Genomic DNA, 19,762 nt, shown 5'->3' with positions numbered 1-19,762 from the left:
TTAGGACTTTTAGATTGCTGAACAGGGCTGTAAAAGGTTCTAGGTCTTAGAAAGCTTTATACCATCAAAAATAAAGTTAATAACATTAACATTCAGAAGAATTTTAAAAGTGATTACCTCCTGAGAACCTATCAAGGAATTACTGTAAATAGATAATTACAATATATTAATCATTTAGTAACTATTTGGTGTTCCAGTGGTTCCAAAACGTACTTCGTCATATTCTTAATAACTTTCATATTTTATAAACTACATTCAAAAGCTGAGTGTCATATGAGAGCTGAAACTGTAAAATGTATAACATTTCATGCAGTTGCTGAATAATTTGCCTTAAGATTTGGGCATGTAAAGTCAGATGGACAAAAAATATGTATACCCTGAACAATAAGAGCTTTATATATCATGTATCAAATGTATCATGTGTGGTCAAATGTATAATCATAAAATACTTTGTTACAGTAGATTTTGATATTTTAAGTTACACCGTATAAGCCATTCGCTGGTGTCAGAACAAAACCTTGTAGCTGCAAAATGATTACAGGAGAAGGAAAAACCTACTTTTAATGTAAATTAATGGAACCAGTATTTTTAAGTCATTTCTAAGTAGTAATTTCTAATTCCTTTTCTTTCGGTTCATTCATTGTGAAATTTACACAAAATGAAAAGGGCAACAGGCATTTTTCGATTATGTCAAAAACTGAAAAACAAGGTTTTGTTCCAACAATAGAGTATTATTAAGCAAAATAACAGCAAGTATTCATCTGTGATTAAAGGTGCTTCAGTGTCATTGGGGAAAGGAATTGGTATGATAAAAAACAGGTTGAATTCAGTTTGAATTATTTCCTTTTGTATTATGGCAGGTTGTGCGAACAGTAGAGAAGTTGCATGTAATTGGCACGCAAAGTAACAATGGTACTGACTGTTCCTGAAAAGCTTAACACTCAGGTCAACCTACAGCTAGGACAAAGGGACAAAAACAGCCGCACTGCTGAAAGATCTTTATTTCTTTATTAGATCTACTTTAAAAAAAAAAAGTCATTTTCCCATCCTTACTCCGTCACTCTATTAAACTCATCCTCTTGAAAAAGCACCCGCAAGTCACAAAATATCACACAAGGCTACTTACACAGAGGAACAGAAGTGAGTTAGAGTTATGAGGGTGGAAGAGAGACTGGTGATGGGATTGTGTCTCAGGTGTTTGGCTTAAGGTGCAAGTCAGTGGCTAGAAAATCATTAGCACTAGTTGTCAAAGCATCAACAATGTTGTTGAATTAAGGCCTAATAAAAGTGTCCTGTCCAAAATAGTTCTAATTACAATTTAAATCAATGGAAAGATTCTGTGAATCAGAAATTCACAGTAATTCACTCCAAAATCAGCTGAGGATTTAAAATTAGAATAAAAAAGTTATGATTAGGCTCACAGAGAGGGAATATGGAGAAGGAACACTTCTGCTCCCCTGTTCTCCATCTGTCACAGGGATTTAAACAGTACAAAGAGAGTGAATGAGATAGAAAAAGAGTACAAAATAAACACAAAAATAAGAGGAATCATCAGATTCCTGTAACTGTCATTTTTAAAAGAACCTTAATAGTTTACTCGTATCCTCTACAGCTGTGTTAGTCTCACGCTAAACAGGGTCGTTGTTATATTTTTACCGTGTGTGACTCTCTCACAGCACTTTGGCAATCAGAAAGGCAGTGTTGCACTCAGATCAGTGTATCTACATGCAGAGCAAGGCTCCTTGTCTATCACACACACAAACACATACACACACACACACTTGGAGTACAGACACAGTCTGAAGTCATATGCAGTAATAGTAAGATACATTGGGTGAATACAGCAGTGCATAGACTGACAGTGTAGCTGCAGTTCAGTGGTGCAGATTCTACTCTCTGCAGTCAGTCTTTCATGCACACACACCTGCTGTATCACAGAGACTCCCTGAGTGAGGTGTTTTCACTCAGCCAAGTCACCTCAGGGCCTTCTTTTCCTGAGAGTGTGTAGACCAGGGCAGGTGCTGCAGAGAATGTGTGTTTATGTCTCTTAGACTGCAGCACAGTAAGATGAAGGTTTTGAACATGTATACGTGCTTATGGGGGCAGACTGGAGTGTGTAAGCCAGTAGGAAGAGTGTTAGATGTTGGGGAAATGGTAGTTGAGTTTGCGCAGGTTGTTGTAGTATTTCCTGTTGTCCACAGCTGGGAAGATACTGCTGCTGGTCAGCTGAGGTAAGTACTGCAGAAAAAGAGAGAGAGAGAGCTGTGCCTCAGAATAATTATAAGTAGACAATTAACCAACTTGTGGTTTTTCAGTTGCGTAGGTCACCTGGGTAAGTTGAATAATATTTTCTTATATTTTACAATCCACATGATAAATTTTGGGTACTACAATAACAGTAACAGAACTCTTCTGTGTTTGGTTGTCTTTGAGGAAAGCTGGAGCCGAGCTAAGCTCAGTTTACTGTAAGGTACATTTTAGTCTACACTTATTAAATACTTAGTATCACACTGTTCATTTAAAAACTGAACTGAAACTATTAATGCACCATTTAAACTAAGTGAAATTAAACAGAAATAAAAAAATCAAAATTAAAATGTCAAGGTTATAATAACTCTGGTCTTCTCTTGAGCTTTAGCAGAGATCTCAATAAAGTCACACATTTGCCAAGATTAAACACTCATGTTTATCCACAACTAACCCCTTATCTTTCTTTATCTCTCCTGTATTTCATCTCTCCTATTTGTCTAGTGGACCACTAGACCCTAGACTAGTTGACCCTTGAGTCAAACTGCAGGCTTGTTGCTAGATACTATTATTCAGTAACCACTGTATTATACTAATATCCAAGTGTTACAGTTTTATAGAGGGAGAAGGAATGAACTGTGGACCTTGCCTTAAAAAAAGTCATCCAGATAAACACAGATCCATATAACCACAGATTAATGCCCCCCCACTCTGCTCCTGTCAGTGTGGTGACTGTGGCAACTCACCCCCGGGGGAAGGTGTTTGCGGGGTTGCCGTTGTGCTCGTCTCCGTGCTCTCTCCAGCTCCCGTGTGGCACTCTCTGTCTCCTCTCTCTGACTGTCAAAGTATGGGTGCTCCAACAACTGCTCACACGTTAACCTCTCAGCAGGGTCCATACGCAAACAGCCCTGAGAGACAGAGGAAGAGAATGAGCGAGTTAGTGATCCTGAATATTCTGTATAGTCCATCTACAGAGCGCGTGTTCAGTTTATTTGATGTCATTTTAATTAAGCTGTTCAAAGGCTTCACCTTCATCAGACTCAGTGCCTGGTAGGAAATGTTTGGATACTTCTGCTCCAGAGGCTCCTGCACAGGGAAAAAACACACATATACACACATATAGAGGTGAGGTCCTGCGTCATCTCTCTTGTGTTTCTCATACACATACGCAGGGGACTGAGGTGATGTCACAAACACACATAAGGCCATGTGTTCGCAGAGTGGAAACATATACGTGTGTACGTGGCTCTTTGTTGGGACCAAATGTCTGAGGATGATGGAAAAAATGAGGGTTATTCCACACCAACAAACCTGAGGCCTGGCAGGTCACATCATGGTTTTCTACCAATCAGTAAAATAAAAAGAAATTTATAGCAAAATAAATAATATCACACAAAAACGTCTGTTTACTTTATGCAACCAGGCAAAATTTCATTTTTCATTATGATTTTTTTTAAAGGATGAACTGGTGTGGATTAATCCATAAACATTTTGTGGAGATATCAGGCTTTTTTGCAGCCTATGTTTTTTGTATGATTATACAGTGCTTATCACACAGTACATAGCTTTCTGCTGCTACCAGCAGCTCAAGCTGAATCTCTTTAGACGCAGGTCAGCACACTGCGCTAGCTGAAGAGAGCTGAGAAACCCTTTCATTTTTTAAAGACTCAGTGGGATTCAGTGGGAGGAATAAAAATGCAGAGCTGCGGCAGACAGAAGATCAAACGCCTCTGAAGACAGCGGGTCGCTTTGCCCAGCTGCACAGTTAGCTCACATAATCACCTTTGCCTCAGCTGCTGCAGGATTCCTCCCTGCTATTTATGTGAACTTCATCAGGTATATGCTGGATAAATGACAGCGCTAGATAACCTGTTAGCTGAGTGTAGAGCAATCAAAGTCAGCTTGTTTTTTTGGAGCTGGAGTCTCTCCTGATACACTCACCATTTCCTGTGGTTCAGGAACACAAACTCCACTGAAAAACTGGTTACTGCTGAACACCTGCTGATGCCTGGGGATCAAATCACCTGCAATCACAGTGCAAACACAGACACAGCATTTATTACCACCTAATGTACCTGGACAGTATACATGCTCCCATAAAAAAAAAAAAAAAACAATACTCTATGCACATACAGTGGCACCAAAAAGTATTTGGACATCTATGCCATTCAGATCATTAGTGTCAATACTGGTTTTAACAAGCCTTTGACCACGTGGCCTCATCATTTTCCCTCAGGTGAATCCCTGACACCATCTTAAAGGCTGTTTTATTACTTTGTTAGCTGAAGTGGAGTGTGTTAGATGAGGGCCAAGGGACTGAGTGTTGACAGAATGTCGACTTTGGCAGCCAGAAATGACATCTTTCACTTTTCAAACCTGAAAATAATGGTGGACCAAGCTATTTATAAGCCATAGCAATAAACTACTTTAATACATATCTGCTGATAGAACTGTCCTCTGATAGCTGGCCAGTTAGCATGCTAAAGGCTACATGACTAATGACATCAAAAAAAAAAGGCTTTGCATCATGAATGCACACCACATATAGCCAGACAAAGCATTTATTTAAAAAAACATTGCACATTACAAGATTTGCCCTTTGCAGTTTAAAAAATCCACCCCTCGCTGTGGCAATCAAGAAGCACAAGCTCACTAACATCACTGTAAAAAATCTGCCTCAGACCTCCGGGCTTTACAGTACTTCTAGTGCAATCTGGCTGCAGTTCTTCTCCAGGCATCCTCCACTCAAAGAGCATTAGTCTGGGATTGTGCTAAACGTTTTTAAGTTTACCAATGGTGAAATGTTTAAAGTGTCCAAATACACTTTGAGGCCAGCGTATGTATGTATGTATATTCACTATATTGCCAAAAGTATTCAGTCAACCATCCAAATCATTGAATTCAGGTGTTTCAATCATTTCCATGGCCACAGGTGTATAAAACCATGCACCTAGGCCTGCAGACTGCTTCTACAAACATTTGTGAAAGAATAGGTCACTCTCAGGAGCTCTGTGAATTCCAGCATGATACCGTGATAGGATACCATCTGAGCAAGACCAGTCATCAAATTTCCTCGCTACTAAATATTCCAGTCAACTGTCAGTGGTATTATAACAAAGTGGAAGAGATTGGGAACAACAGCAACTCAGCCAAGAAGTGATAAGCCACGCAAAATGACAGAGCGGGATCAGTGGATGCTGAGGTGCATAGTGGTCACCAACTTTCCGCAGAGTCAATCGCTACAGACCTCCAAACATCATATGGCCTTCAGTTTAGCTCAAGAACAGCGTAGAGAGCTTCATAGAATGGGTTTCGGCACGGTGGCGTGGTGGGTAGCGCTGTCGCCTCACAGCTAGGAGGGCCTGGGTTCAATTCCCCGGCCGGACGACCGGGGTCCTCTCTGTGTGGAGTTTGGATGTTCTCCCCGTGTCTGCGTGGGTTTCCTCCGAGTTCTCCGGTTTCCTCCCACAGTCCAAAAGACATGCAGTCAGGCCAATTGTGTAAAAATGATCAAATTGTAAGTCGCTCTGGATAAGAGCGTCAGCCAAATGCTAATGTAATGTAATGTTTCCATGGCCATACAACTGCATCCAAGCCTTACATTACCAAGCACAATGCAAAGCATCTAATGCAGTGGTGTAAAGCACCGCCACTGGACTCTAGAGCAGTGGAGACGTGTTCATGCTTCTCTGTCTGGCAGTCCGATGGATGAGTCTGGGTTTAGTGGTTGCCAGGAGAACGGTACTTGTCTGACTGCATTGTGCCAAGTGTAAAGTTTGGTGGAGGGGGGATTATGGTGTAGAGTTGTTTTTCAGGAGTTGGCCATGGCCCCTTAGTCCCAGTGAAAGGAACTTTTAAAGCTTCAGCAGGCCAAGAGATTTGGACAATTTCCTGCTCTCAACTTTGTGGGAACAGTTTGGGGATGACCCCTTCCTGTTCCAAAATGACTGTGCACCAGTGTACAAAGCAAGGTCCATAAATACATGGATGAGTGAGTTTGGTGTGGAAGAACTTGACTGGCCTGCACAGAGTCCTGACCTAAACCCACACCTTTGGGATGAATTACACCGGAGACTGCAAGCCAGGCCTTCTCGTCCAACATCAGTGTCTGACCTCATAAATGTGCTTCTGGAAGAATGGTCAAAAATTTCCCTTGTGGAAAGCCTTCCTAGAAGAGTTGAAGCTGTTATAGCTGCAAAAGGTGGGCCAACACTGTATGAATGTCACTTAAGTCGATATGCGTGTGAAGGCACACGAGCAAATACTTTTGGAAATATAGTGTGTGTGTGTGTGTGTGTGTGTGCGCACGTATGTATGTATGTATGTATGTATGTATGTATGTATGTATGTATGTATCTATCTATCTATCTATCTATCTATCTATCTATCTATCTATCTATGTCTGCTAATCTATCTGGTCGTACTACTTATGCTTTGTTTAGTTTTTGTGTTGTCCTGCATTTTATTTCTGCCGTTTTTCCAGTTAATTCTTATCTGCTGCACAACCCTGTGGTCAGGTTTGGCTATTCTTGATTTCTTTAAATACATGCAATAGACTTCTCTAAATATCTCACCCAAAGTTTTCCTGATGAGATATAACTGGTCTACATCAGATTTGCCAGGCCACAGGGGGGAGCCAGAGAGCAGCTCTGCAAACACGCAGCCCACTGCCCACACATCCACTGGAGGGCCATACTGAGTGTCCCCCACCAGCAGTTCTGGAGCGCGGTACCATCGAGTAGCCACATAGTCTGTGTAATAATCACAGGGCCCAGCTACACAGAGAAAGAGACAGGGAGAGGGAGAGGGAGAGGGATGGGGCATTGTTAAGGAAATGTTGTCCTGTGGGTGCAGTGTTTGATGTAGATAATTAAAATCTGCTTATCTGTATAATGTAATAGGCCACTGTGTCATTGTTGTCATGTTCTGTACTCAAAATCACATGTCATATGAATAATGATTTATAACTTATAAAGCGGACACTGAAATACCGCAAGTTAGACACAAAAAAGGTATTTTTACATTTAATACTATTCACAGTTTGCGTCTTAGCTTTGTACCTTTGAATGCCACTTCTCTAAAATGAGGCATTCTGCATGTTAGTTTTATTGTAACACTACTTGCAATGTCTTACAGCTTTTTCAGACAAATAAATGACCTCTGCTCTGATTGTCATTCTGCACACATATAAAATGTTTCTTAAAGGTTCCTACAACTTGTTCGAAATTTACACTCCCTGCAGAAAAATGGATGCATGAATTTCCTCTGCACTACTTGGCTATAAATCTAATTGCCGTAATGATGGCACCTGTTCTACAACCCCAATTCCAGTGAAGTTGGGACGTTGTGTAAAACATAAATAAAAACAGAATACTATGATTTGCAAATCCTTTTCAACCTATATTCAATTGAATACACTACAAAGACAAAATATTTAATGTTCAAACAGATAAACTTTATTGTTTTTTGCAAATATTCACTCATTTAGAATTTGATGCCTGAAACACAGGAGCATGTTTACCAATGTGTTACATCACCTTTTCCTTTTAGCAACACTCACTAAGCGTTTGGGAACTGAGGACACTAACTGTTGAAGCTTTGTAGGTGGAATTCTTTCCCATTCTTGCTTGATGTACAACTTCAGTAGCTCAACAGTCCGGGGTCTCTGTTGTCGTATTTTGCGTTTCATAATGCGCCACACATTTTAAATGGGAGACAGGTCTGGACTGTAGGCAGGCCAATCTAGTACCTGCACTCTTTTACTATGAAGCCACGCTGTTGTAACACGTGCAGAATGTGGCTTGGCATTGTCTTGCTGAAATAAGCAGGGATATCCCTGAAAAAGACGTTGCTTGGATGGCAGCATATGTTGCTCCAAAACCTGGACGTACCTTTCAGCACTAATGGTGCCTTCACAGATGTGCAAGTTACCCATGCCATGGGCACTAACACACCCCCACACCATCAGAGATGCTGGCTTTTGAACTTTGCGCTGATAACAATCTGGACAGTCCTTTTCCTCTTTGGCCTGGAGGACACGACGTGCATGATTTCCAAAAACAATTTGAAATGTGGACTCGTCAGACCACAGGACACTTTTCCACTTTGCATCAGTCCTTCTCAGATGAGCTCTGGCCCAGAGAAGCCGGCGGCATTTCTTGGTGTTGTTGATATATGGCTTTTGCTTTGCATGGCTGAGTTTTAACTTGCACTTGTAGATGGAGTGATGAACTGTGTTCACTGACAGTGGTTTTCTGAAGTGTTCCTGAGCCCATGTGGGAATATCCATTACAGAATGATGTCGGTTTTTAATGCAGTGCCGCCTGAGGGATCAAAGGTCACAGGCATTCAGTGTTGGTTTTCTGCCTTGCCGCTTACTTGCAGAGATTTCTCCAGATTTTCTGAATCTTTTGATGATATTATGGACTGTAGATGATGAAATCCCTAAATTCCTTGCAATTGCATGTTGTGAAACATTGTTCTTAAACTGTTGGACTATTTGCTCACGCAGTTGTTTATAAAGTGGTGAACCTCGCCCCGTCCTTGCTTGTGAATGACTGAGCCTATCAGGGATGCTCCCTTTATACCCAATCATGACACTCACCTGTTTCCAATGAACCTGTTCACCTGTGGAATGTTCCAGGTGTTTTTTGAGCATTCCTCAACTTTCCCAGTCTTTTGTTGCCCCTGTCCCAAATTCTTTGGAACATGTTGCAGTCAGCAAATTAAAAATGAGTGAATATTTGCAAAAAAACAATAAAGTTTATCCATTTGAACATTAAATATCTTGTCTTTGTAGGGTATTCAATTGAATATAGGTTGAAAAGTATTTGCAAATCATTGCATTCTGTTTTTATTTATGTTTTACACAATGTCCCACCTTCTTCGGAATTGGGGTTGTATCAGGTAAGGCTCACACCAGTCTCTTGAGATAGTTCTTGTCCATTTTAGCCCACTTATTAACTTTGTGTTTAACGTTTAAGGCAAACATAACATTGAAACTCCCACTTTCCAAGATGACACCTGTAGGTTCTCTAAACGTGACTGGTTTAACAGACATGGCAGAACTATGGCACAGTTTCACTTACCAGCAAATTCACCAGACCTCAATCCCAATTAGGCACCCAGTTAGTTGAAGAGTGGGCTAGAATGGACAGGCACTCTGAAGAGGGTGCTGTAACCCATATCTGACAGGACTGGTGTTAATGTAAAGGGCACATAACCAAGTATTAGAAATGAAATGATGCACTTATTAAGCTGTAGAGCACTGTAGTGAACTGTAGTCAGACTAGAATACTTAGAAAAGGTAGTGATGGCTGAATACTAAATACACTGTTCTAAAAGTATTCGGTAATGTATTCATTGCAATACATAAAAAGTAACATATTCAGAACAGAGTTAGAATGCATCTTGGTAAGGCACAAGAAAACTCTTCTCTGTTACTTGTTGGTAGTTTTCTTCATGCAATTATTCTCATAATATGTTTAATGGCAAAATATTGCAAATTTGAATATGAAGTAGGTTGCTATGGGATTATTGGTTAATGACATTATGTAAGTTGACATGGGTACAACATATTGCGAAGCTTATCACTTGGAACATGTGTACTATGAGAAGACAATTTGATCATCCATCAAAAGACTAGTAACACTGGCATCAGATTTTAGCAGAACTCAGAAACACTGAAAACAGTAACTGATCATCTCAGAAACCCTTCCAAGTACTTACATGGTATAAATTGACAGCACAAGATGAAAAAATGTTTTCGCATTAATTAATTACAGCCCTGGATGGTTTGTGCATTCCAGTGTAATTTAGTTCAACTGTATTGGAACTCACTGTCATGGTGCCCAAAATAATAATCTACTTTGCCGTTTATACCTCACACTTACATGGTAAATACCTAGACCTTTATGGACTATGAAAGAAAGCTTTACCTTTTTTAAATTTAGGGAAAAAGCATTCTTCTACATTTTAACTGTATTCCGAATACTGCCTTCTAAAAAAGAAACCTAAACAGAATCCAGGTATTTCATTTTTGTATTCTCAATATGTATTATTGCATATGTTTATCCAAATGCTTGTATCCCATTACATCCCAACACTGACTGCAGTGACAGCAACATTATTTTCTACATGTATTTGCAAGAAATTAGTTTTATATTATTAAAAACATTAAACTTTTGAGCAGTGATTCCAAACTTTTGATGAAATGTGTGCGTGTGTGCTTGTACATACTGAGTATCCTTGCGAAGCCAAAGTCGCAGAGCTTAATGACCTGATGTTTGGTGATGAGAATATTCTCTGGCTTCACGTCTCTGTGGATACACTAAACACAACCCACACCAACACACACAGGTGTTAAATTAAAAATTGATGGTTGTCTATGGTTTCAGACACACTTTTAAACACCTACATGAGCTTTGTATCTGGCATGGCTGTAGAGAGGTTCAGTATGCTGATGTAATGCTGCGTAGTGAGTCAAACGGAGTCTGGTGTGCGTGTGTGTGCGTGCGTGTGTGCGTGCGTGTGTGTGTGCGTGTGTGTGTGCGTGCGTGTGTGTGTGCGTGTGTGTGTGTGTCTCAAGCTGGCAATAAATCATGGGGCAGCTATCTGATCTGAGAGCAGCATTTACCCACTTTTACAGCAGCTCTAAATTCACTAACACCGTTTAGATTAACATCGACAATCTGAAACCTGACCTCACGCAACTTGCACTGTTCCCTCTACCCCTCTCTCTGGCTCTCTGTCTATCTTTCTCTCTCACTCACAGTCAAATGTGCGCACAGGGTCTCTCATTCATTTTCCTCATAAAATGGTTCACCTTTCACTTATGCTACTGAAAATAATGGGAAAGAAAATCAGTCATAGGGGAAGACTCTTACATTTTGTTTATGGCAGAAGTTAACAGCCTGCAGAGTTTGCCAGGTGATACTTTTAACCAGGTGCTCTGGAACGCTGCAGAAACAAAAACAAAGCCTGCTGTAAAAGCAGCAAAACACACTGTGGAATCTTTGGTCCTTATTCATTTGTTATACATTTTAAAATGCAAAACACTTTACAATGTGGGGGAGAAATATGTGCTGTCTATGGAGCCATGGGCCATGGGACGTATTTCTTATTGGTGGGCCAGATATTAATCCCAAGTTTATTCTTAAGCTTCCTTCATCAATTTGAGGCCCAATTTTTATTCTTTTGTTTCGTAGCAGTCATTCACTCTCAATTAGGCTACTATGAAGATGACACTTAATCCTATGACAATTTGTCATTGCCTGTAGTGAGACACCTGATTGCAAGTTATCCAATCAATCAGAAGGGGGCAAATGTCAAGTAAAGCATTTTTTCATACAGACCCAGCAGTCCTATAAACTATATTTACTGTCTCTATTTTCATGCAAATTACTGAGTAAGATAATCAATTCATATCAACAATCTAAAAAATATGTCCAAAAGTTTGTAGACACCTGCTCATCCAACTATTCTTCCAAAACAGGATATAAATAAGGAGTTAGGCCCACCTTTGCTGCAGTGCACTACAGTCTCTACTCTTCTGGAAAGGCTTTACACTAAAAGTTCAAACATTGCTGTGAGGATTTGATTGCATTCAGCCACAAAAGCATTAGTGAGTTTAGGAACTTTTGTTGGATGATCAGTTCTGGATCACAAATTCCATTCCATCTCATTCCAAGGTTACCTCATGGAGCTCCATCACTCCAGAGAATACAGTTCTACTGCTCTACAGCCCAGTGCTGGGAGGCTTTACACCCCTCGAGCCAATGTTAGGCACTGGGCATGGTGAACTTAGAATCACTTTATGTTGCTCCAGAGTGTCCTATTTTATTGGCTTTTCTATGGAGATGAAACTGAACACGTGTCAGTAATGGGTGTGTCTTAAAGTAGCTGAATTCAATCATTAGAAAGACTGCTAGATCTAAACTTTATACATTAATGGGTTTTTTCTCTTGAAAAAATGGGTCAGCCTATGGCCTAGCTGGCCCTGCCCTGTACCATGGGCCGTGTACAGAGTGTTCTCATGTGCCACTTCCTTCCTCTATTTTCTGTCCTGTGGCACTAATGTGTGTAAGTGTGTGTGAAATATAATGTAAAGGCACTGTTGTGAGCTGATCTATGTGTGTGCATTGGAGTAACAGATAGAACACTCTCTATTCAAGCCTGTTGGATGTGTGTGCATGTGTTTTGTTGACTCTGGGCTCATAGATCTGTTTCGTGACAGAGAGCTAAATCTAGCCATCTGCACCCTGTCTTTCTTCCTCCTCCTCGTTACAGGGCATGTCCAACATATGGTTAAATAACCCCATGTTTCATTTGTTTGACATGCAATAAAAATGCTAGGAGACTTATTGAGTGAGACGAACCTTTCTCTTGGAGGCGTATAAAGGCTACATTTCTGGCTAGCCATTAATAATCTTAGGTGTTGGAACGAAGCGTCTGTTCCAATGAGTTCAAGAAACCCTCATAAATCTGTCCTTGTGAAAATATGTGCACACTCTTTGTTTCACTCTTAAAAATAAATGTTTTAAAATGTTTCTCGGCTTGGATGTAAAGTTCTACAAAAAGCCTGTAAATGGTACTGAACTTTACGAAGGTTCTTTAAAGTTTAAATCAGTTCTTCATACTCATATTTTAATTTACAAAAAGAATGAAAGGTTCTTTAAGGAACCAAAGTCTGATATAAAAGATCACTCACAAGTGGCTCTCCATGGTAAAAAAAACGAGCAAAATGTGGCATATTAGTCCTTCAAAAGTGCTAAAAAAACATTTGTATTACTTTTGATAAACATGTGAAACAGGAAACCATTTCCCAGCATCCTTTGAAACACGATGTGAAATAAATGCACTAGAGACTGAAGCTAGCATTGTCTGAGTTAATTTTATGGGGCCTTCACAAGTGCACTACATTGGGCTATTTGGATGCGGTCAGCCAGCAAAGCATTCTGGGAACACCCTGCTGTAAACATTCCACAACAAACATGTCTGGCCACCACAGCAACAGAGAAACAATATGGCCATTTGTGTGGAAAGGAGAAAAGGGCAGAAAAATGAGCAAAGATACTTTTCATCACAGCATCTTGTGTGAGTGTGTGTGTGGGGGGCACTCACCCTCTGGGGTATCTATCGAGCTCGTTTAGGACAGTGTGGTCACAGTATTCGAACACAAGGTGCAGCTTCCGCTTTCTCCGGAACACTTCAATCAGATTCACCAGGTTACAGTGCTTGAGTTGCTATAGACACAAACACATACTTGCTGTCAGAGATGCTTTGGCCACTTTGGTAGCTTTGGTTCTGTAGTCACTAAGGAACATTCGCATGACTGTGTGTGTGTGTGTGTGTGTGTGTGTGTGTGTGTGTACAGAGGCAAGCTGCTGCATGTCTTATCTGACAGCCATCGTAAAATCACAGAGGCCACACACAACATCTCCAACGGCAACAGGTCACCATCCACCGCCCTTTTTATAGCAGCTTCCACTTTACGATTCTAACATAAACAGTTAAACCTGCTCACACACATTCAGACTGCCCAGGGTCCAAACACACTCCAAACCAAAGTCCATGTCTCTAGACGTTATCTGTCATAACTAAGAGGATTACACCTACTACACTATAAACCACAGAGCATGTGAGGTTTATAGCCTAAACATCAGTGTTTAAAGAGAAACATACCAATTTCTCACAATTTCTGTATGATTCAAGGTTACTCAGAGTGGTTTTTATGGATGCGTAAAGTTCCATTCTAGACTTAGATTTCTTTATAGTGGTGGTGATGGGAATCAGGGGTTTTGCGATGTCTGCAACACAAATACACATGGTCCAAACTGACCAGTGAACCGACAAATAAATAGAGGCAAACCTGAAAACAAACAGTTTTCTATTGGGACTATTTTGCCTTACAATGCTCTTCATTTATCTCTCCACCATAAGTGTCTGTTTTAAAAGTACATTTGAAGCCTAAACTGCATGGCAGAACTATCATAAAACAACGTCTCAGGCATCAGGCAGTGTGTTTGTAACCATTTCCTGTAATAACGTTTTTGTGAGATAGCTTTTAGAGCCATTAATCTGGAAACAGACGTCTGGTTCCTCTCACCACCACTGTGATCAAGTCTGAGTTGGTAAATTTCTCTAAAACAGAGCATTTCACATCAAACCACTCTGAATGACTAATTACATCTTAACCATTTGTTTATGCATACATTTTGAAAAATTAATTGAATTCCCCTTTAAAACCCAAAAAGCCTGTGACTAGAAGCATCCCCTTTTTTAACACTGACGTTTACATGTCATATTTTTGTTTTTGAAGATAAAGTATTGCAGAAGAGAACACTTAAGTCAAGATTTTCCCAGTTTGTTCTCATTTACATTTACAGCATTTAGCAGACGCTCTTGTCCAGAGTGACTTACAAGAAGTGCTTTGTCTATCTAGAGAAAGTATCTTTGCTGGTTACCAATAGTTTAGAGAGAAAGCCAGTCCTGAGCTCAGATACTGCTAGAAACAAAAAATCACTGTTGATACAGAGAGAAAAGGAGCAGAGTTGAACACAGAACTCTGTGCAATACAATGCAAAACAATACAATAAACTACAATACACAGTGCAATACAATAAAATATAATATATAAGTGCAGCATGATATATTGCAATCAATACTTAATTCAATGCTCATTTAAGTGCTGTGTAAAGAGATGTCTGAGTTTGCTGTACGGACAGCCAGTGGGAGTTCATTCCACCACTTGGGTGCCAGTACAGAGAACATTCTCGATGCTTGTCTTCCACAAACACATGGTGTTCATGGAATCCCAGTGAACAGGAAGCACCCGACATTAACATTAACAAATTACAACTGCATGTGTAAACTGTAAATTTGTATTACAGCTGCAAGTGTAAACTGTAAATTTGTACAGTTTCTTAATTCTATTTTTATTTTTTATTTTTTTCTGCTAACAGACGCCTTGTTTATTTATTTATTTCTATAGTATATCTTATATTTAGTATTTTGTATGATGCACATCTTTGTCTCCTTACTGCTCTTTATCTGCTTACTGTGTATTCTGCTGTAACAATGTAAATTTCATCCAGTGGGATAATAAAAGTCTATTCTACCCATAAGAGCTGCTTTTTTTACTTTTCTTTTTCTATTTAACATAACACACCACTCCCTCTGGTACAAGCACACTTTTTATTAACAAGATGGTTTTGTTTTGGACAAACTGTACTAAGTGAGTTTAGAACCTTCCAAAACTCACACACATTCACACACTGTGTTTGGAAATAAAAAATCCAAACTTTAATGCCACTTTAAACATGCGCATACTCTAGAAGAATATTACCTAATAGAATATGAAAATGCAGAGAATTATTATTCAGTTGTTAATCTGAAGATGCATTACTCAGTAACTACCATAAATTATTCAGTTACTTTTATGTGGTGAGACTGAGATACTGAAGTTCCGGTTTAATTGGTAAAATGAGTGCTAATAGTAAGCGAAGAGTGATATAAACTCCTGATGCAACATAAGAATGACATATAAACTCCCGTAGTAATGTAAAAGTGATATTTAAACTCTCACTGTGATATAAGAGTGATATTTAAACTCTCACACAGATATAACAATGATATTTAAACTCACAAGGAGATATAAGAGTGACATTTAAACTCTCACAGAGGTATAAGAGTGATGTAAACTCCCAAAGTGATAAAAATGATATATAAACTCCCATAGAGATATAAGAGTGACATATAAACTCCCATAGTTATATGAGTGATATTTAAACTCCCACAGTGACATAAGAGTGATATGTAAACTCCCATAGTTATACAACCCCAATTCCAATGAAGTTGGGACGTTGTGTAAAACATAAATAAAAACAGAATACGAGGATTTGCAAATCCTTTTCAACCTATATTCAATTCAATACACTACAAAGGCAAGATATTTAATGTTCAAACACGTTCCAAAGAAGTTGGGACAGGGGCAACAAAAGACTGGGAAAGTTGAGGAATGCTCAAAAAACACCTGTTTGGAACCTTCCACAGGTGAACAGGTTAATTGGAAACTGAGTGTCCTGATTGGGTATAAAGGGAGCATCCCTGAAAGTCTCAGTCGTTCACAAGCAAGGACGGGGCGAGGTTCACCACTTTCTGAACAACTGCGTGAGCAAATAGTCCAACAGTTTAAGAACAACGTTTTTCAACATGAAATTGCAAGGAATTTAGGGATTTCATCATCTACAGTCCATAAGATCATCAAAAGATTCAGAGAATCTGGAGAAATCTCGGCAAGTAAGCAGCAAGGCAGAAAACCAACATTGAATGCCTGTGACCTTCGATCCCTCAGGCGGCACTGCATTAAAAACCGACATCATTCTGTAATGGATATTACCACATGGGCTCAGGAACACTTCAGAAAACCACTGTCAGTGAACACAGCTCGTCACTCCATCTACAAGTGCAAGTTAAAACTCAGCCATGCAAAGTGAAAGCCATATATCAACAACACCCAGAAATACCACCGACTTTTCTGGGCCCGAGCTCATCTGAGATGGACTGACACAAAGTGGAAAAGTCTCCTGTGGTCTGACGAGTCCATATTTCAAATTGTTTTTGGAAATCATGGACGTCGTGTCCTCCGGGCCAAAGAGGAAAAGGACTGTCTGGATTGTTATCAGCGCAAAGTTCTAAAGCCAGCATCTCTGATGGTGTGGGGGTGTGTTAGTGCCCATGTCATGGGTAACTTGCACATCTGTGAACGCACCATTAATGCTGAAAGGTATATACAGGTTTTGGAGCAACATATGCTGCCATCCAAGCAACGTCTTTTTCAGGGACATCCCTGCTTATTTCAGCAAGACAATGCCAAGCCACATTCTGCATGTGTTACAACAGTGTGGCTTCATAGTAAAAGAGTGCGTGTACTGGACTGGCCTTCAACAATTAGTGTGCTCAGTTCCCAAACACTTATTGAGTGTTGTTAAAAGGAAAGGTGATGTAACACAGTGGTAAACATGCCCCTGTCCCAACTTCTTTGGAATGTGTTTCAGGCATCAAATTCAAAATAAGTGAATATTTGCAAAAAACAACAAAGTTTATCCATTTGAACATTAAATAACTTGTCGTTTTAGTGTATTCAATTGAATATAGGTTGAAAAGGATTTGCAAATCATCGTATTCTGTTTTCATTTATGTTTTACACAACGTCCCAACTTCATTGGAATTGGGGTTGTATGAGTGATATATAAACTCTCACAGTGATATAAGAGTGATATTTAAACTCCCACAGTGATACAAACATTTTCATGAACATTAGCTTCCTTTCGGTTTTCCATGCAGTGTTTTAATGAATATTTCAGCGTTTTTCAACCTGATTTCTACCAGCTGCAGCAGCAGCTTCTGGCTGATTTCAGACCATAATGTAGACCTCTTTTCTGTGCTCTGCCGCTGAGCTGCCCATAGGCTTGTATTAAATGTGACCCGGCAGGTTTGCCGTTCGTACCTAAGCACAGTGTGATGTCTATTCAAGGAGCAGCAGGTAGAGATAAGGCTGAAAACCCGCCGGAGAATCCCTTTAACCCCATCCCTCCATCCCCTTACCTTCAGCATGCGGATCTCTCTGAGCGCGATCTTCTTGATCACCGGGTCGTCCTCGGACTCCACGAACTTCTTAATGGCCACGACCTGACCCGTGTCTTTGTTCCTGCACTTGAACACGACTCCGTACGAGCCCTCGCCGATCTTCCCGATCTTCTCGTACTTCTCCATGCTGGAGTTGGCCAGCGCAGTCCAGGAGCGCGCGCGCACCATCCACCGACCACTCTGAAAAGCACAGCATTAAAAGCGCGCGACATGAGCTGCCTTATCCTTTACTCCAGCCTGGCGCTCAGCGAGCAGGAGGTCCTGGGCGACCTGTTCCTGCCTGGACCAGCCTCGGTATTTTAGACCACTTAGGAATTTTGCTAAGATAATAATAGCCCTATCTTAAAGCACGTAATAAAATCAGGAGTCCGTCCACAACAACAGATCAGCTCCTCTTTATCTCAGGATCTTTCCCCCAGCACGGATCCCTGAGCCGCGATCACTATCACGCTCCTCGGCGGGTGTTGGGAGCGGAAAGCGCTTCTGTGTTTCACTAAAGATCATTTAACCTCCGCGGACTTTTCCACGCGGCGCTCTCGTTACGTAACGCGCGCTCTGGTTCAACCCCTCATATGGAAATCTGATGTATGGTCAAACATGCACATATATCATAAAGCGTCCGGCATATGGTCATATATGCCTATGTAGCGTACCTATATCTAAGTTTCAAATATTGGTCATATATGCATGTAGATCATACAGAGTCAGTAGACAGTCCACAAACATCAGATGAACTATCCAGCGCTGCTTTTGTAACTGTAGCGTTGAATTAACGCGTAGACTAGAATCAGTTATTATAGTCAAACATGCATCCACAGCAGTAGCTTTCAGTCCTGGCCCTGCAAAGGTTCGTGTTTAATGGAGGAAGGGGCTGTTAATGAGCTCGTACAGTGTTTGTCTAACTTCTACAATGTGTAGGTTCATTCAGTACTGAAGATTTAAATCAATAGAAAACCCAAAACCCCCAAAACTCTGACGCTTAAAGCATAAAACCGCCTACCTTAAAAGGTGTGATTCACACAAATAGAAGAAAAAACAAGTTCCTCGTCACTTTTTCGAGATTTTCAAAGCTGAGTCAAGAGGGGCTGAGGGACTCGTGTGTGACGGCTGCAGAGCTGCTGCTGATCGAGGCGCCCGGAGCCGCTGCTGCTGCTGAAGGTGAGAGCTTTGGAGGAGAGCTGTTTGTCCCTGAGTGTTTCTGTGGCTTGGCGAGTGTTTGGGAGGTGTGGGAGTGGACAAAGAGTCGCAGTTTCGCACGCGGAAGGAGCGTCACTTGTTGCCCGTTGTTTTTTTTCCTCGCCCGTATTCCGGCAAAGCCCGCACTCCTGCGCCAGGGTTGGTCGTGTTCACAGAACCCTGTCTCGGCTTCTAATTTATCCCAGCCAATCGGTGCGCAGGAGACGGAACACTACCAGCCAATCACAGCGCAGGGGCGGTGCCTGTCGCAATACGGGTAGAACAAACGAATAAAAAAAACATCACGCGCTTGGTTTCCTTAGAAACCCGCGCGCAGACTCCACCTTCCCGTGGTTCACAATCTGCACAGCAACACGACGTCGGTTAAGCGGCGATTATGAAGCAGCAAACTGAGAAAATACACAGCCAAGTTCAGTCGCTGGAGCTCAGTTTCATGTATTTTTTACTCTCAAACCAGCCCAACAGAAAAGAGGAACTAATTAAACGTTAAAATACAACTTACGAAGATGGGAGACAAGCACGAGTGTGGTCACTAGATGATCCCTCGACAGAACCCACAAGAACAGGGGTTCTCAGCTCTGGTCCAGCAGGTCACCTCTGTACGTTTTATTGCTCTCTCTGCTCTAACAAACCCACTTTAAACGGCTCGTTAGTTATCTTACTGGTCGTA

General features: G+C 40.8%; 1 protein-coding gene across 2 annotated transcripts; it reads right to left on the bottom strand.

The window, feature by feature from the left end:
• Window positions 1–984: 984 nt before the first annotated feature.
• cdkl1 (cyclin-dependent kinase-like 1 (CDC2-related kinase)) lies at window positions 985–19,654 on the bottom strand. 2 transcript variants are annotated; one of them, XM_017696630.2, is made up of 10 exons: window positions 19,595–19,654; window positions 17,854–18,075; window positions 13,369–13,490; window positions 11,133–11,205; window positions 10,486–10,576; window positions 6,822–7,022; window positions 4,189–4,271; window positions 3,277–3,333; window positions 2,994–3,155; window positions 985–2,238 (listed from the first exon to the last, which is right to left on the bottom strand). In XM_017696630.2, exons 2-10 carry the CDS (start codon window positions 18,061–18,063, stop codon window positions 2,137–2,139), a joined length of 1,101 nt encoding a protein of 366 aa, XP_017552119.1. In that variant the 5' UTR covers window positions 18,064–18,075; window positions 19,595–19,654; the 3' UTR covers window positions 985–2,136. The 2 variants fall into 2 exon arrangements, with proteins under 2 accessions (XP_017552119.1, XP_017552118.1); XM_017696629.2 differs by lacking the exon at window positions 19,595–19,654 and adding an exon at window positions 18,896–19,206.
• Window positions 19,655–19,762: the final 108 nt, after the last annotated feature.

Source organism: Pygocentrus nattereri, chromosome 5, assembly GCF_015220715.1.
Source record: "Pygocentrus nattereri isolate fPygNat1 chromosome 5, fPygNat1.pri, whole genome shotgun sequence".
Taxonomy (NCBI): domain Eukaryota; kingdom Metazoa; phylum Chordata; class Actinopteri; order Characiformes; family Serrasalmidae; genus Pygocentrus; species Pygocentrus nattereri.
This window is presented reverse-complemented; position numbering and strand designations above follow the sequence as displayed.